At 46.5% G+C, this 23,223-nt stretch overlaps 3 protein-coding genes across 10 annotated transcripts in view; 1 reads left to right on the top strand and 2 right to left on the bottom strand.

The window, feature by feature from the left end:
• Positions 1–3,276: 3,276 nt before the first annotated feature.
• On the bottom strand, positions 3,277–6,357 carry pcdh20l (protocadherin 20-like; the record flags this gene model as incomplete). Its single annotated transcript, XM_079745335.1, has 2 exons — positions 3,277–5,790; positions 6,334–6,357. The coding sequence occupies 2 exons, from the start codon at positions 6,355–6,357 to the stop codon at positions 3,277–3,279; spliced, it is 2,538 nt and encodes an 845-aa protein (XP_079601461.1).
• Positions 6,358–7,940: 1,583 nt separating this feature from the next.
• On the top strand, positions 7,941–12,176 carry LOC307081860 (regulator of cell cycle RGCC). The gene is made up of 6 exons (XM_079745222.1): positions 7,941–8,208; positions 8,421–8,600; positions 9,259–9,339; positions 9,872–9,934; positions 10,465–10,515; positions 11,725–12,176. Exons 1-5 carry the CDS (start codon positions 8,187–8,189, stop codon positions 10,470–10,472), a joined length of 354 nt encoding a protein of 117 aa, XP_079601348.1. The 5' UTR covers positions 7,941–8,186; the 3' UTR covers positions 10,473–10,515; positions 11,725–12,176.
• A 9,797-nt stretch (positions 12,177–21,973) lies between these two features.
• Positions 21,974–23,223, bottom strand: part of nlgn3a (neuroligin 3a) — a gene marked incomplete at its 3' end in the record, with an annotated part of 101,743 nt that continues 100,493 nt past the window's right edge. For all 8 annotated transcript variants that reach the window (XM_079745021.1, XM_079745019.1, XM_079745022.1 and 5 more), the window contains one exon: positions 21,974–22,838. In XM_079745021.1, the coding sequence (XP_079601147.1) occupies positions 21,974–22,838 (865 nt within the window). The remainder of the gene's footprint in view (positions 22,839–23,223) is intronic.

Genomic DNA, 23,223 nt, shown 5'->3' with positions numbered 1-23,223 from the left:
TCTAATTTAAAGGTCTTCCCGAGGCACCCAATCGATCAAGCGAGCTATCGCCAATCTATATACGACTTGGCCTTTAAAAGTAGGGCTACAAATAGGGTATATGACGTATTCTAACGATGGTGGAGATAAACGGGCCTGTTTGGATGAGATGGAAATGAACTGACCATGTAATTTCACCCACGTGTGTAGTAGGTAGGCTAGGTGAAGAAGGTATGGACTAAATAGTCTTGCATTGAATCGATCGGTGGAGGCTAATAACGTGTCAAATAGAAGCAGTTCTTACTCTTTTGTACGTGCTGCAATTTAATAAGGAAATACGTTGTGGGATGATGTAGGGTAGAGTCTATCTAATTAAGTGAATTCCCTTAGCCAATGGACTCCATTATTAATATTTCCAATTAGATTCATAGACCGATGATCAACCTCCACCGGAACCAGAGCATCAAGATGCATTTTCTGTTGAGCGAAAATTAAAATAACCTTTTTAAAAGACGGTAACTGCCCCCTATCCTGTCCATTTAAATACCAGAGAAACGATGAGATAGCCTAATTTCTATGTGTGTCCTGTAGGTGGCAGGCGAAAGCCTATAAGTTATTGCAGTTTGATTATGAACTCTACCTGTAAGCATTTCAAATGATAAATATCCCTTGATTACATTGTACAACGGTTAATTTTGAAGACAGATATTTCTTTAATAGAGGCATTACTTTTGAAATGGCATTTAAAACCTGTCCTGCCCTAAAACATGTTAAATTGTGCACCCCAGCCATTGTAATATCTCAACTTGATTTTAATTTTCCTTTTATTGAATTATTTTAATTTTATTTTAGAAGCTCATGCATTTATATTGCACGTCCTATAATATAAGATTAATTCTGGCCTATATCATTTCATATTCAACCCAAATACACCTTTCACAACATTCAACAGTATTATTCAACAGTAGTATGTGTGAGATTTCACTTAATAATTTATTGTAATCTTAAAATCGGTTTCTTAATTTCTTTAAGGCAATAGACCAAAAAGCTTTGCAATCTAGGTGTTACATAATTAAAACATGCGTTATGGGAAAAAAAATCATTTGAATGCAAAAAAGCACTACCTACTTTATGTACAGTTACCATAGGCTGTTTAAACATATATATACACATATATGTATAGATATGTCTGAACATAAATAAGTGCCACTTCAAATTAAAAGCCTGTAGGTTTAAGAACACTTACACTATTGTGGCAGCACAGTACTCTTAATGTGAAGCATTAGCTCGCCACTCAGTTTTAATTGTGCGTTGGGCTCATGAGATTGGGACCAGAAGTCTGGTTAACTATTGCGATGTAATTGTAGGGACAGATATTTTAAAGCACTGTTTACACAGTCAGTGTTTATATTGGTAAAGGCTCTTAAGATTGATATTAAATTGAACTTGACAATATCAGTAATTAAAATAATCCAACGCTGTCTTGTTTTGTACGTTGTTAACATAAGTACCTTAAGTGCAGACCATACATTGCTAAATTAATTGTTTGATAAGCCATTGGAACATATTTAGTGTTGTAGAATTAGACTACTTAATCTCATATAATTAACTAGGCAGTAGTTAAAGGCTCCTGTTGATATTTACCACGGGATAGTGGTTGATTCATACACTAAATAGGCTTTAGATATAATAGCACCAATAAATTGACCAGCAAATAGGCCTACTGATGCCAGCAGTCCCAGACTGTAACTGGGGCTGCAATGTCACAGCTTATTTTAATACACTGGCATTACAATAAACCAGGGCATCAAGACCATTATCGCTTCTGCCGCCCCTTTATTGGATTTCCTTAATGTATGCATGTTAAATAAACCAGTTCGATGTGTCCTAGGTGTGTTTAAGCACTCCCCTTGAAAGCTGAATCTGGCTCAAAGGCCGTCCAAATTGAAAACTGCACCGTGTATGTGCTCAGCCAGACTCTGAACATTAAATACATAAACAGTTGTTCGATTAACAATGTAAACTGCTTCTTGCTCTCAGTCAAATATCAAAGCTCTCATACAATCAAATATCAAGCGTGTGCTTTTTATTAACCGTCGTTGTGAATATTCGTAATTCAACAGGGAGCGGTAAACACATTTATGATTGCATAAAGATAACCTCTGGTAGCACAATAGATAGCAGGACAATACATCACGACAAAGCATAGCAACGGAAGCTTTGTTAACGGGGTATGAATGGAAAGATGATCCATTCTTGGAATTTATGTAACAATCCTCGATCGAAATTGCAGGTTTTGATGTAAACATGCTGAAAGGGGACTAGAGGCTATTCTGCCGAGTACATTATGTTCCAACGTTGTGGCAGTGCCGTTGGATCAGGGCCTTAGGGTGACACCCAGCACAATGCGGCTAAGTAGAGGCCCGATCGGATAACAGGAGAGAGGCCTGCGACTTGAGGTGTGTGTGTGTGTGTGTGTGTGTGTGTGTGTGTGTGTGTGTGTGTGTGTGTGTGTGTGTGTGTGTGTGTGTGTGTGTGTGTGTGTGTGTGTCATCTTCTCCAGGTCCTCCCGCTCACCTGTCCAAAGCGGTCCCTGGCGTCTCCCCCTGCCTGCAGCCCGGAGGCCTCCTCTAAGCATCTCCTTGCGGGACTTTCATCACCGCCTCCTCCGCCAAAGGAACATTAAACCCCTTTGTGCCACTAAATACCTAATACTCTCCATCACTCAAAGAGGGAAACAGGAGAGAGAGCTAATCAACTTAGCAGGATCATTAGCTCCGTCTTTTTAGCCAGACAGAATGGTGTTCTGTTCCCTCCAGGGAGAGAAGTCCTCAGAGATGGGGAAGTTACTGGTCTCACGGCTATTTATTGCTCGAGGGGGAATATGTGCTCCTTGCAGTGACTAATGCTGTGTACGCTGTATTCGACACTTACTGTTCTTCTCCTAGGTCTCTTCCCTTCACGCTGGGGGTATTTTTATATATTCAATCGCATATTTATCAAGTTAACCTTATTTCGTCTGTGATGTGGCTTGCTTATCATGAATATGAATCACCTGATATCTGGGATTTAGCGCTGGCTTGTCATGCAGGAAATTAAAACCTATACACTTTATGAACAAAAACAATGGAAAAAGAACCGCCTGGATTATACACAATGAGGCGAGGGCATTTGGAAAACCAATGGACATCAAATTTCAATACTACGAATGCATTTGTGTGCATTCAGCAGTTGCAAATTCAACATATTCATTGCATTGTTGACATAGAGCTAAAGCTAACTGTTTGCTTTAGTGTGCTACTCATCATAATGCCTCTTTGTATGGCTGAGTGGAATCGAATTCTCGTCCTCCTTTCCCCTCCCATTTCCCCGCAGCCCTCTCTTCTGTTTCAGGTATAAAACAGCTGTCACGCAAAGCAGACAGATGGATGCGAGCATCGTACCAAGACCCGCTAACAGCATCAGATGAGCATACTTGGCGTCGCAGACGGATGCTTCGGAGGGTGTCTGTGCCAGCCTGTAAGGCAGAGACCTGGGCAGGCTGTCCAGGTGGCAGGGCTCCAAGGTCTCGTTGACTAGTAGATTGACCCAAACGCTGGTGTGGAGGGGGGCCGGCTTCCCACCGTCACTCACCACGATGAACAGGTGATGCATCCCCAGGTCTGTCCCCAGCAGCCGCTGGGTCAGGGTGATGTTCCCCGACCTTGGATCCAGCCGGAAGGGGCTGCTGTGGGGGGCCGGCTCCTGGGCCGCGACAGTGTATGTGATTTCCGAGTTCAGCCCGGAGTCCTCATCCGTGGCGTAGATCTTCGTTACCATGGTTCCCGCGGCGGTGGCCGGCGACACGGTCAGGCAGGACAGGTTGCTGTCGGGGAGAATCACTCTTGGCTGGTTGTCGTTGATGTCCTCGAGGAAGATGATGACCTTGGCGACGGAGGTCAGAGGGAAAGGGTGGCCGTGGTCGGTGGCGAGCAGGTGAAGCTCGTACCGGTCGACTGTCTCCCGGTCAACGTTGGTGGTGCACCTCAACATCCCCTGGGCGTTGTCCATGACGAAGGGGGCGGTGGAGTTCACAACATATACCTCCACGTCGCCGTTCTCCCCTTCGTCTGCGTCCGTCACTCCTATCCTGCCCACGTGGGCGAGTGGTGGCAGGTTTTCGGGGATGAAAAATATGAAGTGTGGTATAACAAACGCTGGCGCATTGTCATTCTGGTCGCGCACACGGATGGAAACGGTTGTTAGCGATTCTAATGGAGGAGAGCCATTGTCTCGTGCCAACACGCTGATTGTGTGCACATCCTGCTGTTCCCTGTCCAACGGGACGGTCACAGACAGCTGACCGGTCTGGCTCTCCATCCTGAAGATGGCAGCTGTGTATTTGCCCAGCCTATAGGTGACCTGGCCGTTGGGGCCGCTGTCTGCATCTGTAGCCCTGACGGTCAGCAGAGGCCCCGTTGGCGGCTTGTTTTCCTCAACCTCCAGATGGTAATGTGGCCGGAGGAACTGAGGAATGTTGTCATTGACGTCCAGGACAAGCACCCTGATCTCTAGCCCAGAGCCTGTGTCCACGGTGTGGCCTCCTGTCGAGGCCCCATAAAACCCCACAGAAATAAAATACTCCCCTTTCATCTCGTGGTCTAAGGGTCTGGAGGTCGAAAGGAGATATTTGCCGTTCTGCAGGCTTAACGTGAAAGGCACCTCGTCTTTAATGATAAGACGCAAGTCGCCTAAGCCACTGTTCCCTCTCACCTCCAGCAGCGCTAAGACAGTAGGGGGCAGGTTCTCCGGTAACAGGATAGTCTGGTTTTCATGCTCCGCTATGAACCCAATCTTTATCTCCGGTGTATGCCTTGTGGAGCGGAGCACGGATACCGTTACCTGAGTGTCTGCTGGAGGGCAGTGAGGGCTGCTGGCCAACACATGCAACACCAGCTCCTCGGCGCTGTCAGTCTGGAGATTGAGAGTTAACCTGACGTGCCCTGTGAGGCCATCCAGGCTTAACAGGTTTTTGGCCCGCTCGGATACCTTGGGACTGAGGGAGTAGAGGATGGCAGCGTTCGGGCCTAGATCTGGATCGGTGGCCCTGACCTGAGTCACCAGCGTTCCCCTGGCAGCGTCGCCATGCACGGTGACACTTTGGGGACTGTCAGAGACAAACCTTGGACAGTTGTCGTTGACGTCCATCACGTCAATGATCAGAGTCGCCGTAGCACTCAAAGGCTCGGATCCGCCATCGGTGGCCACCAGAGACATGCGATACGTATCCTGGAGCTCCCTGTCCAGAGCGCTTTGTACAACCAGTGAAACAACAGCACCCTTCTCCACTGATAAACAAAAGACCCTGTCAGAGTCTTGAAGGTCATACTGCAATTCCCCATTGGCTCCGCTATCCCTGTCCGTGGCCCCGTCGTCCAGAGGAACACTGCTGCCCACCTCTATATCCTCAAGCAGACTCAGGCGGATCTCAATGTTTTCAAAGCGCGGCGCGTTGTCATTGATGTCCTCTACGACTACATGGAACTGTACAAGGTCTCCCGAGGGCCCCACGATGGCATTATGTGGAATAATGCATTCCCCAGCCATTGTCTCCTCGGGGCACAGCGTCTCTCGATCCATCTTGTGCTCAGCGGTGTAGAGGTCCCCTGTGCTCTTATCCACCCACAGGTAGTTAAGGTTTAGCAGTTTAAACGGAGGGGGGAAGTCTCGGCGAAGGGTCCCCACACGGACGCCAGCCTCTTGTTCTTCTGCGATGTAAAATCTGGAGGTACCGCACACCATCTGCCGAAGATGGACCATAACCAGCACATGCTGAGAGGGGGTTGGGGGAAAAAAAGCATTCAGCTTAGGTTAGCACAGAAAACCATGTTGCTGTCAACTGAATTGTCAAAACACTGTCGGAACAATTTTACTTGCCCTAACTCAAAGTGGTATTCATTTTTACCTTCATGCATTACTAAGGACTTGTAAAAGTGATGACCGTAAAGGTCAGTAATATGAATCCACTCGCTGACATGCCAATTACTGGATTCTACAGCAATTCAGAACATTGAACAAATGACAAAAGGTCTTTGGTGTTTGACAAAGACCTATTCACCGCCATGCATTTGAAATGTAACATCTGGGTAAATATTTAATGTCGGAAACAAAGTCACATTTGACTGTCTGTTATCCTTTACAAGCCTGAACTTTAAAGAATTCATCTATTAATAATCCAATGTCATACTATATTTCATTTTTAACACAAAATAGAATATATAATGCTCTTAAGAGCAAATCTTTTTTGGTGGTAAAAAAAACAAAACGCATAGGTTTTTTCCGGGATATGTATTTTTAATGTTGTGTTGTACTGACCTGTAGAAGTCCAGCCCAGTTCATATTATCTAGAGTCCCATGGCCCATAGCCCTCACACATGTTACCTGAGTTACCTGCCAGAGAGTAAATGCTTGGGCCAGTTCCGGTAACTTATACCTGTACAAAGAATTCATCACAGGCCCCGCCTACAATACAACAGCAGCCTCTCTCGAAGCATTGGGCACAGTCCAAGGTCTATCAGTACAACAGGATCACCTGCTTTTCTTTGTTATGAAGCAAGTTTCCATAGTTACTTAATACTCAGCCGTGATAGGCTTAATCTTGTTTTAGTCCTTTGTGCAAGTGTGAACTTATCTATTGGGGAACTGTGTGTAATAACACTACTTCTGACATGGGTATACAACAAAGGAATTGTGTTATTTTTTTTGCCGGGGACCATGGTGTTCGCTGTGGTTATTTTAATGCACAAGCCTTTCTAATCGATCTGCATGGGCAAAAACATTTTACAAAACGATCTGCATAGACGTTTAGCCACAGCTTGCTAAACCAGAGTCTTAGCCCAGCCCAGTGTGTGGTGGCCAGCTTCACAGCTTTAAAGCTACAGTAGCCTTAGGTGAAGGATGTCTTCATGAATTATGGAAGACACAGCCGTGCTTTATTAATCTACTTTGTGGTGTGTGATACTGTTTTTTCCCCTCCCTTTTCTCTTAAATCTATGGGAAATTATCCATGGTCATTCATGCATACTTTCTGAATTGTTTATATACGTGATGACTCAATTTAACTGGAAGAAAATCTGGTCTTTAATGGTGATCTTGAAGTGCAGTATGTTTGCACAGGATTCTGTTTCATACGGGCATGAAATCACATCAAGGGATTCCAGATTATAACTGGTCACTTTGCGGTGTCTGGGTTTCATTTTACATGTTCCCCTGGTCACAAGGAAAGGATGATTTGGTCGGACTGCCAAAATACTTACAGCAACTTACACCCAATAGGAAGGCCAGCCAAGACCAAACCAAGTTATATATCCACACTCAGCTCTGGCAGAATTAGTCAAGGGTGTAATTTTCATTTGAAAATGGTTGGGGTGGTCCTCCACATTTTAATATTAGGGGTTTAATCCTACGCTGAGGGCCCAAACCCCTCCCCGATCCATAAAATATGCCTTTGGAATCCATTCACTGTTTGATTCTAATTAACGTGTTTTTGTTATTCTAATACTGTGGAACTAAAGTCGTTTGTATAGGCTGTGGAAACGTGTACAACCTTCACAGCAGACAAGATGCCTGCCCCCATGTGTGTTTTTTTTCATTTCCTGTATGTCTGTCTAAACCTAGTCGCCTATATTGCTACATAATAATGCATTGTTTTTTCTGTTTCAGATACGTTTCATGTCATCTGATGAGTCAACTGCGAACTAATTGCGTTCTAGCGCCCTCTGTCGTCACATTGAAGGGGTTCCATGACATGACGCTTCCATCAAACTTGGCATTAAATAGTTTATAGGCTACAGGAGAGCTTAGGCTATAATTAGCGGTTTTTATGTTTTTTTTTTTAGGAACATACAAATGACGACATAAACGTTTTCGAAACTGATGCCAAATTCTGTTGGCGGGGAAAATGTGCGGTCACCGTCTGGTGGTGATGGTTCCACTTCGTTGTGCATCAGCCTCTGATTCCATTACGTTTTCACATGGGGCCTCCTACAGTAGACTACTTTCACCTCGCATACGGAATTTTCCGCATATGATCATATTTCTGCATATGATCACTGCTTCTCCCTGCGAGCGACCCCTCACTCCAACCATCAGAGAGCAGAGGAAAGTCAGCCACCTCCACTTGAACTCTGAAGAGCCGCTCCGTTGTTATTCACTTCACATTGTGGAGCATGGCCACGACAATCACCACAGGTCAGTCCAGTCCGCCGCTATTACAATACTTCGATTTCGTCTCGCAATTTAAAAAGCCAACGCAAAACCCAGAGTTGTCTCATTAAAAGCTGCACGTGTAAGGGGCCCCACGTGTAATTATTCACCAAGCCCCACTACTTTTTTGAAATAACAAAACTGACAACTTGTCATATTGATGACTTATTCCGAACTGAACCATGCCTGCTCTTTAGACCCGGGGACGGACCTGGAAGATGTGCTTCGTGAGTTTGACGACGTGGTGGAGGAACTCAAAGCGCCTTGCAGAAGCAGCTCTGGCGCGACCCAACATCTCCTTGAAGAGGGGATACGCGGCGCGTCGAGCGACTATTACAGCATTAGTGGCGATAGTGGCGTCGAGGACTCGGATTACTGTAAGTAGGGCTAATCATCACACCGAAAACATGTACGCCGTTTGCCTTAATAAATGCCTAATTTGCGTGTTTGTCACATTGCAACCTAGTCTCCACGGGCTGGTTCCTGCCAGTCGCTTGAAATCAACTCTTATTCATTAACACACGCACACGCGCACACGCGCAGACTCCCTGGGCAGATAGAGGGAGAATAGGGTTGTTTGACAGAAACTAAAGCAATTGCGCTTGAATGAATGACAATTATCTCAGGGTCTATAACCTACAATTGTTGATTGGCCTGAATTATATTGTTGCTGCTTTGTGTTTGTTCTGCATTCACGATGAGATAAAAGCAGCAATTGTGTTGTACTTTTCCCTGTGCGTAGTCATTATTAAGTACCCTGGCCGGCCTATCAACATTTCATCAGGCAAAGCCCCGCTTTTGTTAGAGCTCTCACTTGGGATGTCAACCAGCGAGAGAAGATTTGTACCGCTCATTATTATAATGAGCAGCTGCAGGACTCTTTTCTTCATCTTCTTAGTTGTTGTTATGACTCATCCCCATGGCCTGGCCTCTGTATACTGGTGTTGTTTTTTAAAATTCTTGTATTCTATCTCCGCTCCCCTTTATTTTGTATCTCTGTCTGTCCTGTCACTCCATGTTCCCCCCCCCCCAAAGGCAGCGAAGCTTCTCTGGGTAACAGTTTGAACACCAGCCAAGAGGAGCTCCGCCCAGCGGGCATCTCGCTGACACCTAAAGGTACGTGAGGGACCCCTACATCTACATGTGCGTCTTCCTATCCTCAGCCACTCACCTTGATGAGCCCTCGCCTGCACACACACTGCCTGACTACCTCCAGCACATTTACGATAAACAGCACCGCCAAGCGTGGCCCGCACGTACATTAACATTATTGTTTTCCCTTTTTGCATAACGATGCCCGGCTGTGGCAGTGGCCCTTGCATTTAAATAAGGAGGACGCATTTAGTTGAAGAATAGACCCGGGGACATGCTAGCCAATGTGCTGTGCAGCTCTTGGGAAGACAAGAGATCAGCGTTCTCCTTAAAACGTGAAACCAACGGCTTTGAATCGTCGTTTTATTGCTCTTAAAGCAAAACGAATGTAATTCCGACTTTTCCGTTTGGGTTTTACAGGAAATGCCACTGAACTGAGCTGTGCTTTTCCACCACAAAGGAATAAAAAAAAGTTCCATCTATGTTGTTCCAAAAATGTATGCAGTTTTTTTTTTTATTCATAATCCCTTCCGTCTGCATTCTTTGTCCTCCGCAGCGCGGCTGGGAGACACGGTGGATCTTCAGAGCTTCATCGACAGCTTGGACCGGGAGCTCTCTGGTGCGTATTTAAAAGAATTACACCCCCTATCATTCAATCTTCCCCCTATTCCTGCCGCACTTAGGCTGACAAGTGTGTCGTCCGCAGTGAGTTACACACGACTTTGACAGAGTGTATGCTCGTTACACTCTGAGATGCAGAGTACGTGGGGCCTTCCAATCGGAGCGCACGTCTTGAGTGTGTAAATGGCATGTCTGGAACTCTGGAGGTCTATCTACATGTCTTCAGTGATTGTGGCTCACTAGACCCGAGTAGACGGGCACCATGCTTGCCTGCCATCACTGTGAAACCAACAGTCTGTTTAAGAGTGTCCATGACCCGTGTGAGTGTATGTGATTCTATCTGTGTGTGTTTGTGTGTGTGTCCGTTTCAATGTGTGCGTGTGTGTTTGTGTTCCAGGGCTGTACATTTATGAGCCCTTGTTGGGCTTTTTATTCCATCATTTATAGCCGTACCTGTATCTTTCGTTTTTATCGCGTGTTTTCTTATTTTTATCGTTGCAATCCCCCCCGCCCCCATTTGTCTTCCAGAGATGTGAACGGAGAGGGGAACCCAGCAGAGAGAGAGGGAGAGAGAGAGAGGTGAGAAGAGGAGGCCATTGGGTAACACGAGCGTAGCCCCACAATATCTAAACAGATCTGGAAGGTGGGGGTGAGGGTCGGGTGAGGTTGGGGTGAAGGGGGGAGGGGGTAAAGGTCCGCATATCCCCGGTCGCCCCAGAAGGGAAAAGGTTAACACTGAGGTATTAAAGGGCATGCTGTTCCCTTACGTACATCTGCCACCGGCGCTGAACCTCCCATCTTTCCAACGTGCTCTCTAACGCCCTCTCCCGCAAGACTCCGCCGACCCCAGCAGGGTCAGATCCAGGGAAAAGAACGGGATCCAGGGGAGAGGGGGGGAGGAGAGAGGAGAGGGTCCATCTGTCAAAGAGCATGAGAGGGCTGCATCTAGAGGGTTGGGGGGCCTTGTTTGTGCCACGTTTTCAAATTCCCTCGAATGCCATGCCAGTAATCCGCATGCAATCCTTCTGGCAATTTCTCTTTTTTTTTTTTTATAAAATGATGAATTCCTTTCTGTCTTGATGCATTTCCACCAGCTGGGCTTTAAGACAGTCTTGCATTATTTAGAAGGAGCCGATGTGTACGTTCAGATGGCAAATAATTTGGTGCGCATTTTTTGTTCATATTGTTTCATATTGTATAGTTTGTGCAATTGACAAACTTCGACACTCTTGTCCCCATCATATTCGTCAGAAAAGTGGACATATTAAACAAAACGACTTTTAATGATATTGCTATTGTATTATTTCCTCCTGTCATAGTACATGTAGTTTTTAATACTTCTTACAGCAACAGCAGTGACAGTTATATATTAAAAGATAATCCCAAAATAATAAGCATATTAAACGTCACATCCATCTGTACACAGTGAAGAAGAAAAAAACGGTTAATACTTGAATGGAATTATGCTTGTGCTACCAGATCACAGCTCGCATTAATTAAACCCCGGCCAAAGAATGCATGAGGAGGGCGTCATTTGTGCACACAGTCACACAATGGTTTACACACTTGTTTCTTTTCTTCCTTCCGTTTGTAATCTCTTTGCCATGAAGAACCTGGACATTCCTGTACCATTAATGCTGGTTTCAATGGAACAAAAAGAAACGTCCCGGGAATTCAACCTTGTTGGAGCATTTAGCATAAATAAGTGTTTTCAGGATGGAAGCGACGCCATGTCATTTGATATTCATCCGTCTTTGTATTCATTGGGTTCACCTGCTTCTTCCACAGCCACCGTCGCTGCTGCTGCTGCTGCGTCTATCGCTGCTGTCATTTTATTATACGGGTGCAACAGATGCTGGCAGTTTATACCAGTCTGTATACGTCCATCTCAGCAGCAGCCAGGGCAGTCAAAGCAACACGTTGTTGGGTGGAGAGAGGACACAGGCAATGCTGGCTGCTCTGGTGTCACATTTGGCAGCTCTGTTTTCTCACTGAGCTTTCCATTTCTAACTGGGAGCATCATCTGGCCACCCCCGACCACCACCTCCATTCTGCTGAACAATTGAACGTGCACCCGACAAGCTGAGGTCGAGGGGAAGTTGGATGGTGGCGCTTGTCATTCTTGCCAAAACAAAAGGATTATTCAGTTTTCCCTATGATTTTCCATTTGCCCATTGTTTTGATGGCTTATTCCAATGAAGCTTGATTTATAAAGCTTTAATTTTTTTTGCGCTGTTTGAACCCCAGAAAATAAAACAAGAAAAAGCAGTTTCTTTTATCCCCATACTTGCTTGATATTGCGTATCATAGTACATCGCCCAGAGCGCACGTCAACAAAGGGGAGGACAGGCTGTACTTTCAGTTCAGCATACTGTTGACTGCCTCTTTATGTCTCATTATTGGACACTCTGTCCATGGAGTCCACTTCTTCCTCTGCACTCTGACCCAGTCACTTAACCCCAAACTGCGGGCCAACAGGGGGCTTGGCAGAGGGTTGGTGGGGGGTGGGGGTGGGAGAGCACAAGGTTAATGCCCCTGAGACAGCACATTAACTCAAAAAATAATGATAGAAGAATTAAGAGTTGACAGGAAGATGATGAATTGTTTCAGTTTCTGTTGGATGCTGGGAGGTAGGGGATGGGGGGGGGGGGGGGGTGATTGGACCGTTTTGAGTTAAGGGCAGCCTGCCTCCTCTTCCTCATCCTCCTCCTCCTCCTCTTTGGTACTCCTCCAGATTGTCTGTCCCACTCAAATCAAAAGAAGAGGAGGATGACTGATTGAGGCCACAGCTGTTCAGGAATGCAGGAAAACAAACTGTGCTTCGGCGTCGGAGAAACTTCCCTCAAGGGCTGCGGAAGAAGAAAAAAATAAAATAATGCAAGGAGAGCACAGCCTGTCTTGAGTGAACGTGCCGCGAGACAATGGAATGCAGAAAAAAATAAAGTGAAAAACAACCGCAGACAGTCATCGGTCAAGGGAAAGATAAAAATCGCTTTGCACCACCGCTTACACGGACCATGTTCCCCCATCTGCTGTTTGTATTCCAGACCTGCCTCGCTCTGGTGATAGACCTGACACCCATGTGCCACTCCCTGTCACTTTGATCAATATTCACCACTTTTTATTGAATGTGAAAGAAACGAAATGCATACAATCATCACAGGCAGCTGTTGCTGTGCCGTAGCGTGTATTATCTGCTGATAAATTGCTTGTTGACGTGATCCGATATTGCGCTACCAGATTTGTGCCGTGGGTCAGCCCTGGCATTGTTTATCTTCTAATTACTATGACGCCGGCCTTCTGATTGGCAGAGCGCGGAGATAAGCAGCCACCGCCTCAAACTGTGGCCTTGTTTATCCAGCCACCAGACAGGAAAGATGATGGATGAACTGAGTTCATTAACTGATAAATTGAAATGAATTGATATTATCATGAGGCTACGATAGGAGCACAGGAGGGTGGGATAATAAAGATCACACTCCGCCCCTTTAGAGCGGCCACCTACGGACGCACGCCCCTGCACTCATAAATGTCACATGAAATTAATTTGCTGTTTTGTTTTCCAAAAAGTGAACAACCCCCCTCCCCCCCCCCTCACCCGTCTCTAATGAAGATGCAATTGACAGTGGCACAGAAGCAGGCGTCGGCCATTATCAGACGTTGGTTAAACGCACCGGGGATTCAGCCAAAGCCCAGCGTGCTGAGGCGTCCGCGGGACACACGTGGGATACAGTTGGCAGGGCCCTGCCGTGTTTGTACTTCCCCGTTCTGCCATCCACCTGAACCAGGGAACCGCAGCATCGGAACCTCCCACCAGAGTTCCTCCAAATGGGCTAGGCTAACAATCCTCTCCCAAGGAATTAGCTGGCACACCACGCAAACTCACACACAAACACACACACACAAAGCAGTGTCTGGCTCGCTCCCTGGCTTTCTCTGGCTCTCTCTCCCTCTCTTGCACATAATACACACACACACACACACACACACACACACACACACACACACACACACACACACACACACACTCTCATGCTCGCACACACTTGATTGTAAGATCCTTCCGGGGACTTACATAATGTCTCCTGGATTTTGTGTGCTTTTCGATCCAAGCCTTCACAGATGGCCATGTCATTTCCTGTTTAGCCCTGTCTCCCTGTATCGAGTAGGATGCGGGCAACAATTCCTTTCTGAGATGCTCCTTGTGAACATAATGCTGTTCCGAACATTCTCCCCACTCCAAAAGAGGCCTTAACATTAAGTGCTATCTGGGGGCTTTTATATCGGCCAGGAATCTTTCTTTTAAAGTCTTGATAAAGATTCAGCCCTCACTGTGGATTTTATCTGTTGACAAATAGCATTGTTAATTCTTAGCCTTTTCTCTTGCCTGTATAAAAGTGATTGATGTAGCCTTGTAGGACAACCAATCAAAACCTTTGAGTAAAAGTAATGAGGAACAGAAGAAGAAAACATTGCACATCATCATCCTCATAATCATAGTAACATAGGTACCGTGTCTCGAATTGCAACCACATATGGCGGTCACTGGTTGACGGACACAAGCGGTGCTGCTTCATCGTGACTTATGAGGCTGCCCTTGCACTCGCAAATGATTGGGCTACACACTACCTGGTGTCAGGCAAACCTGGTTCTCCCCATTGAATCATACAAACAAAGAACCCTTCAGCCCATCGCAGTCGCACAGAACCCATTCCTTGAGTATTCACAGTGATTTTATTTCGAAGCGAGGCAAGGCGAAGAGGGGAAAAACCTCATCTTCTATCGATGAAATGAACAGAAGTTTACACTGCATACATTAAGAGAGCGAACGTGCTTTCATCATATTTCATTTCATGGGAAATGAGGCCATATTTCGTGCTCTGCAGGAATCGTAACAATAAGATTAAATGTATGCAAAGACAAGACTATTTGACAGTAAAGAAAGCAAAACCTTAAATTGTTGCTTATTACAAATGTGTCTAAACTGTTTCTGTTTTCATCAAATGTGAGCTCAGGAGCAAAATAGTAGTCGATTTGAACCGTGGTGGGGTCTCAATGCTTTATCAGTAATAAATTGGGTTGGTTCTTTGTAGAATAGCTTGCGAAATGTGTGCAGGATTGGTATTTCATCCATGCTGTAGTTTCTGCTTCACAATACAAAGGTTTGTGGTTTGCATAGTTGAAAAGGCTATGTAAACGCGCACACATTTTTCTCCTGATAGAAACTGTCTGCAAACGGTCGGAAAACGAACCGGAATGTGTTTTAGAATATAAGTAAGCATCACTTGCCAAAAAAACGCGACACCAAAAGATTGGACAACTTTTCCGAGGCCGTCGGCATCAAAGTGTATTCTCTATAGGATTTCAGAGGGAGCACTTGCACGGTAGTTTAGTGACACAGTAAAGTTGGTATGGTCTCCGTTAAAAAGAGCATATATATATACTAGAGTCACTAGCCTACTGGTGCTATGATGACATCAAGGGTCTCCTGATGCAACCGTGCCCCTTTCTCCCGCAACCCCATATCCGAGGAAATTTGTGGTCCGCGATCTGATGGCTCTCCCGAGCTGACGCAACCGAACATGAGTGTGAGCTGTGTGTGAGAACGGCTCAGCGTCAGGAATTGTGAAAGATATCCAAATTAGGAAGTTAAACGCTTAGAATGACGAGGCCGCTAAGCGCAAGGGAACTAAAGGGCTCTGTTGTTTTACACGCCTGTTGAATTCCTGTTTTGTTGTGATCCTCTTTTTTTTTATTACTTTTGTTGTGGCCATTAGGCGACGAAACTAAACGCGGAAATGGTTCCCCCTTCGAATAAATAAATAATCCAGAAATAAACAGATCGTTTCTGCTGGTCGCAGTATTTAGTGGAGCGGGAGGGGGGGGGGGGGGGCGGCTGCTATAGCAGCGATCTGTAGGGGCTTGGAACTTGTTTGTTGCTTTGTGTTGTTACCTGCTTTACACACAGCCCGGAGCCCCGAGGCTCCGGTCTCTGCGGGCCCCCCCCCCCCCCCCAGATTTCTGCAGGCCATCCATCTTGCGGAGGGTGGATCATTATGCAGTGGACAGGCAGCTTTAGGCCACGGGCAGCGAGGGAGAGACTCCACCAGGATGAACTATAGGCTGTAATGCTTCTTTACTGTACCCCCGTGGACCCTCACTGCTCTCTCTCACTGTCACGTTTTCACATTAGAAGCCCAGCCAGAAGAAGCCTTTGAGGGGCCTCCCCCTAATGTGATCTTCAAATCGGGGCCTCTGTATCTCAATGGGATTGTTTGGTCCAGATTTTTGTGTTTTTGTGGAGCAAATGGGGTTGTTTGATATGATATACGATGGAGTTGGCCAACGTCTAGGCTAAGGAGATCATAGATGAAGATATTGATCTCTGCTGATTTGTGTTCTTTGTTGTTTAGAAAAATATATATTGACAACATTAACTGTCAGAACGATTTTACAACATGGAAAAACTCCCTGAAGGCAACGAGGCAAACCCAGATATAGAAACAGATATAGATATTTTTATTTTGACCATGTTACTCCAGTGGGCATGATTTTAAATACATAAATGAAGACTTGGACACAGATAAAACAGGGCATCTGAAGCGGTCTGTACAATGGCATTAGGGTAAGCAGAAAGATTATTAATAACTGCAACTGTTTTTTTTTCCGATACAAAGACTGAGAAGTTTTAGCTGTCGGTTATTTTCTTGGCATGGAAAGTACTTCTCCGGGCCTTTTGTTTGGAAAACCTAATGAATTTGTGAACACATTGTCTAATCTCCACAGGAAGCAACAAATAAAAGAATAAACATTTCTCCAAAAATAATAGATTATTCATAACTCGGAATATAATGGTATGATTTTCTCACCCGTTAGGAAACAGACTATTCAAAGTAGGCTACAGCAGAGCCTTTCCTCTGTAGAGCAACACAGTCATCAGAGAAAATGAAATCTTAAGTGATGGAATGGTCCAGATGATGGTACTTTGGCAGACGAATAGAGAAAGCAATATTAAACGTGGCAGATACTTAGAGGCAGGGCTTGTTTGAGGGATGACAAAAACTATTGTATGAAAGGGATCGAGATGGAGGGTGAGTGAGAGAGAGAGACAGAGACAGACCGAGAGTCAGAGTGAAGAAAGAGAAAGAGAAAGGAGTGAGAAACAGGGATGGGTGGAAATATAGGAAACAGCATGGCCACTGGTAGAAATAGATTTCTCAGTAGCACTGTTTGCACACATACACGCACACCCACCCACACACCCCACACACCCACACATACACACACCCACACACCCAGACACCTGCACTAGAATCCCAGCGGGTGGCACTGTGTAATTTGGCACATCCATTTCCTAGGCTGGGGTTTTTCAGTTGCTGTCGAGGCAGAGCGCCGATCCCCACAGGGCCGTTCTAGCCAACCCCCCAAATGATGTCACTTTCAAACACCATCACTGAATTCCGAAACCCAACTGCATGTGCAAAGTATTTCACCTCGCTCCCTCTCCCTGTATCCCTCACGTCTCTCTCTCTGCCTCTGTCTCCCTCTCTGTCTCTTTTTCGCCCTCTCTCTCGATCTCTCTGCCTCTCTATCTCCCTCGCTCTCCTCTCCCTACCCTACTCTCCCCCCTCTCTCTCCCCCTTTCTCTCCCTCCCCCCCCTCTCTCTCCCCCTCTCCCTCTCTCTCTACCTCTCCCTCTGCCTCTCTCTATCTCTCGCTACCTCTCTCTCTGCCTCTCTCTACCTCTCGCTCTGCCTCTCTCCCTCCCCCCTCTCATCTCTCTCTATCTCTCTGCCTCTCTCTCCCGCATGCACACGCTGCCTTTTTTGCTATTCATTATTCCTGTCACAGGAAGTAATTCTTTGCTTGTTTTTTAATCATGAAGCCTGCAGGTTTCCGACGAGAGAGGGTTGACCCCCTTATCTCTAAGATGGTGGGGGGGGGGGGGGGGTGGTGCTTCCACATCCACTATCACCATCGCCATCACTACCACAACCGCCGCATCGCCAACATCCCCCCCGCCGCTCCTCGTCGCCCCGTCTCGGTATGGCACTAATTAGGCGTCTCCTCTCTGTGTTTGTATACCCCCCCCCTGTCCCCTCAGGCCTCCAGGAATATCTTTGCCGACATCGGTGACATCTGCTCCGCTTCGGAGGAGGAGAGAGATATCGGGAGAGAACTAGAGAGAGCGAGAGAGAGGAAGAGAGAAAGAGAGACACAGGGAAAGAGAGAGACCTGGAAAGAGAGACAAGGAAAGAGAGAGAGAGACAGCAATAGAGGGAAAGAGAGTGAGACAGAGACAGAGACAGCAATAGAGAGGAGGGGCGTTAGAGAGGGATTGAGAGAGAGAGCAGAAGGACTGGTGCTGCTGCCTTCCCATGCTGCTCGCTTTGCCCCTACCTCCATAGCCCCTCCTGTCTCGTTTGTGTGTGTGTGTTGGGGGTTGTGCCAGTTGACAGAGACTTGTGGTCACAGATAGAGGTTAGAGTCACTGAAATGCTAAAGCTGCACGAGGGAAGGGGAGGGGCGAGCATGGCGAGGTTTGGATGCTTTTTTTAGCACCGGGGTCAAAGCATGTTCATGACTGCACCATTCCAGCAGCCAAAACAGATGGAGATTCTGGTGAAAATCCACTCTGTGTGTATGTAGTTTTCCATAGGTTATAGAGCTGACTTGTTGTTTTTACATGAACTTCAGTGAGTAAGAGAAGAAAAATAACAGATTTTTTCCCAATGACGAGATGTCTCTCGGTTCAATTCAAGAGAACAGGAACGAAATCATAGAGCCGACATTGGCTCGCTGCAACGATCAAACAGCATCAAAACAAACAAATGAACCAAATCCCCAGTGTTTATTATTGTTATTATTCTTTAAATGAATGTTATTATATCTGCCGCTAGTCTACGATTCTGCTCGAGCTGACAAGTAGCTCAGATGACTCACAGAGAGGCATGGAACGGATGAGCACTTACCCTTTAAGAAAACCTAAAAACCCCTCTCTCTCCGCTCCGTCTCTCTAACTCTCTCTCTTCTATCTGTCTCTTTATTCTCTCTCTCTCTCTTTCTCTCTCTATCGCTCTCTCCGATCAATCTCTAACTCTCTCTTCTATCTGTCTCTTTCTTGGGTTCTCTCTCTCTCTCTCTCTCTCTCTCTCTCTCTCTCTCTCTCTCTCGCCCTCCCCTCTCTCTGTGCGTCTGCTGAGTGTGTCGAGATAAGCGGTGACCTGTCCAGTGTGGCTCTACTTTGCTCTGCTGCTTCTCTGAGCGTTAAAGACACACGATGAATGCCCAAAGAGCAGGGTTTGACATAGGATAAGTGGCCATAGTTCATAAGTAGTGCCCGAGTCAAGCACACTTAAAAAAAATACAATACATTAGGGATACACAGGGAAGAGAGCAGGGAATTACATGAGGCGCATAGAAAACACTTTTGATGAAAAAAGGAAGGCTTAGAATTAAACTCAACCGTGTCTTCGCTGTCTCCAAAAGAATAAGGAATAACACAAGGACGGTTTCATGTGTGAGGCCAATCTTTGCGCAATCTGCTGTGCCAACGTGGGCTACGGCTATACTGCACAGCAATTGTAGTCAAATGTGGAGTTTCTGTGTTCAGATAGGCCCCGAGCTGTTAGCCTGCTTTACCTCAAAGGGTTTCTCACTGAGCGGCAGTGGGAAGGAGGTTGGATGAAAAGGAAGAGAGAGTGAAGGAGGGAGAGATATATAGAGAGAGAGAGAGGGAGAGGGAGAGAGAGAGAGAAGCGCTAGGCAGGAAGTCCTGAAGGGAGACTTGTACTTGATAGAGCTCTTTTTCTTTTAACTCAACTTGAAATGGAGAGGAAAGCGAAAAATGGCAGGAAGAGAAGACTTTGATCGAGGGATGACAAAAAGTTTAGTGCAAACTTCTCCATTTTTACAGTTTTAATTTGGCACATGGCACAATCAGCATGTATGCGTCTGGTATACATAAATAAATACTAAATATATTTATACATAAATATACATATAGAGCTTTAACAAAGACACCCAGCAGGCCAAGTGTGGTTATACGGTGTTGGAAGAAACGACAGTACATAGAAATAGCCTTAATGTTTATGTTGGTGCTCCACTGTCTGATGGTGAAACTAGCTGTTCTGTTCTGTAATGGGGACAATATCTTCATAGAAGCCCTATATATATATGTATGTATGCCCATATTTATATATATATATATTCAAAGAAATACAAGTGTGCGCTGATGTAGGTTTATTCAGCGCAAACAGGCCCCCTTTCCCCTGTTCAAGAGGAACTCTTACAAAGTCAATGGAATCATGTCAGTTAGTTCAGTTGAGTCTTCATCTAGTTTTTTTTTATTTATTTTACACGTAAAATAATAGATTTATTCCATAATCTTTAAGCAAAAAATTAGACATATATAACTTTTAAAAATAACAAAAGTGCTATTTCGCAGACAGACAGACGGCCAGGGACGCAGCAGAAACACCACCGTGGGTGAACAGAAATCAGCAACATGGGGGAGAACCCAGCCCTTCAGCCCCCAACGCACACTAACTACACAACAGAGCAGAACAGAGGTCAAACCAGGTGCGTTGACACACACACACACACACACATACATGCACACAAACTCCCAAGCACACACACATACATACATACATACATACACACACACTTTCCCCACACGTCACACACACACACACATACATGCACACACACATACATATACACACAGACACACACACACACACACGCACACACACACTTTCCCCACACGTCACACACACACACACACACGAGGGTAAGACACACACACACGCGCGCACCCACACATAAGTGTATAGTACCCACAAACACACAAACACACACACACAATACAAGCCGATTGCTCTCTCCCTTGCGAATGCAGACAATGACTCTTTCCGTTATCTCAAGTTCATAACCACACTTGCAGCCCTGCAAACGGCACACCATTTGCACATGCACCCAATCACCCTACCCCACACACACACACACACACACACACACATACACACACACAGGTGCTCAGAGCCCCCCCCATGTGCACACAAACACACGCTTTGTGAAGATAATATTGGAGCGTAACACATAACTTGGCTGTAAAAGATGCACTTTTTTTTTCTTAACAAAACAATCACAGCAACATAGTTTTTTTTTATTTCTGTCATGTCATCTCCTGGGCCAGAGTCTGTCTCCAAACTCACCATTTCTAGACGAGCTCAAAAGAAACCAGAAAGGAATGAGACAAAACAAGAGGGGAAGATAAGACCGTTTGTGAGGGCTGTGGAAAGAAAAGGGTTTGGAGTTCTCTGTATCTGCATGTCCTGTTGAGCACCTTGTCGTTGGTGAGAGAGTCTCGAGTCAACGCTAATCATGGCCAACGTGGAACAGTCTCGGGGGCAGAAAGCAAAACACAAAGAAATACACTGTTGTAAGGCATCGAAACGCAAAGAAAAAGAAAATAAAGCAATTAAAAACATCTTGCGGTTATCGACGTGGAGGCCATTGTTCTAGTAGGAGTCTCCCTTAGGAGCCAGGGATGGGAAATAAAAAGCACTTCTCTTTGTTTTTTGTTATGAATTTCAGAAAAAAAAACAAAATGGTTTTGTGTCTTATCAGTCTTGCTTTTTTAAAAACGCTTTTAAAATGATTATTTAGAAAAGAAAATTTTAAAAATAAAGAAAGAAAAAACACACTGCAGAAAGATCCCCGTCCCTGTCGAGGGGAATAGGAAAAGCAGTTTGATTTTGGCAGCTCTGCACAACTTGACATCCACAGAGAGCTCGCGGAGACTTCCCCCATCGTAGTAAAAGTCGAGTCAAATCACTCTACGTTTCTGAAATCCGTCTCCTGCCGCCGTGCTCTCCAAACAACCCCTCCCGCCGCTTCCCGTTCCTCTCCCTGTGATATTTATAAAACACAATCCTCTGCGCCTTTATTATAGTGTCATCCCCCTCCGTTCCTCCACGCCCTCCTCCTCCACTTCCTTCTCCTCCTCCACCCTCCGCCCTTCCGTTTAAAGCTATACGCGCGTGGTGGAGTGGGAGTGGGGGAGGCCCGTGGAGTTGAAGCCGGCCGTGAAGGTGTTGTAGGGGTGCAGGTTGGGCATGCCCACCAGCGAGTTGGGGATCATGGTGATGGTGTTGGGCGTCATCAGGGGGATGTCGTCGGGCGAGCGCCGCAGGGTGAGCGTGTAGTCGGGCAGGGAGGCCAGCCGCAGGGACGCCTCGCTGTTGCCGTTGCCCCCTTGCACCTCGCACTCGTGGTGGCTCTGGTTCATCTGCAGTGACATGATCTCCTCCTCCGGCCCGTGGTGGCCCATGTCGTTGGCCGCGCCGCCCTGCCGCCCCTGGGGGCTGGGCGGCCCGCGGCCAGAGTCCTGGCGCCGCTTGTCCTTGCGGTAGTAGAGCGCGGCGAAGGCCAGCACGTTGAGGAAGAGCAGCGAGGCGCCGACCGCGATGGTGACGCTGAGCTCGGTGGAGTAATCCCGCGGGTTCTCCACCACCAGGGGGCCCGGCTCTTCGCCCTCCTCGCTCCAGCCGTCCTTGTCCTCGCTGTTGTAGGCCGGCGACATGGGGGGCCGCTTGGTGTTGAAGGGCCAGGCGGTCCGCTTGGTGGACAGGGTGTTCTGGGTGGTCTCGGGCGGCGGCACTTTGGTGGTGGTGGAGGTGTAGTGGAACATGTCGTTGATGTTGTACAGCTCGGGCACCAGGTGCTTCCAGAAGGCCACTTTGGTGGCGCGGTAGTGGTCGCGCACGCGCGGCTTCAGGCCGATGTGGAGGTACAGCTGGTCCTGGGGGCTGTACTTGGACCAGGCCACCTCCTCGAAGCGGTTGGCCTTGGTGTGGATGAACTTGGTGTCCTGGGGCACCGGCTTGTTGGGGTCCCTGGAGAGGAGAACAGGGGAAGAGAGAGGGTTAGAGAGAGAGAGAGAGAGAGAGAGAGAGAGAGAGAGAGAGGGTTCACTCCAGGGCTGTTCGTGGCCATTAATGGACAATGAATTTGACGCTAATCAGAGTTTAGGATGCGGGATGAGGCAACTAATTACATGAAGTGAAGACGTGGAGTGCCGAACCGCAAATGACATTCATTACCCCAAATTTGAAGACCAGATAGAATAAAAAGAAAGGGATGAATAAACATACGGAACAAATATAGAAACAAAAGTAATGAATTCAACCCATAGTGGTTTAACCAGAAGCAGCTCACAGCGGTATTCTCAGAACACAGCTGTGGGCTGCAGCAGTCCCCGACAATCTTCCCCGAGCCGTC

The sequence above is a fragment of the Pollachius pollachius genome (genome assembly GCF_949987615.1).
Source record: "Pollachius pollachius genome assembly, chromosome: 10".
Lineage (NCBI taxonomy): Eukaryota > Metazoa > Chordata > Actinopteri > Gadiformes > Gadidae > Pollachius > Pollachius pollachius.
The sequence above is the reverse complement of the archived record's forward strand: the minus strand, read 5'-3'. Positions and strand labels throughout refer to the sequence as shown.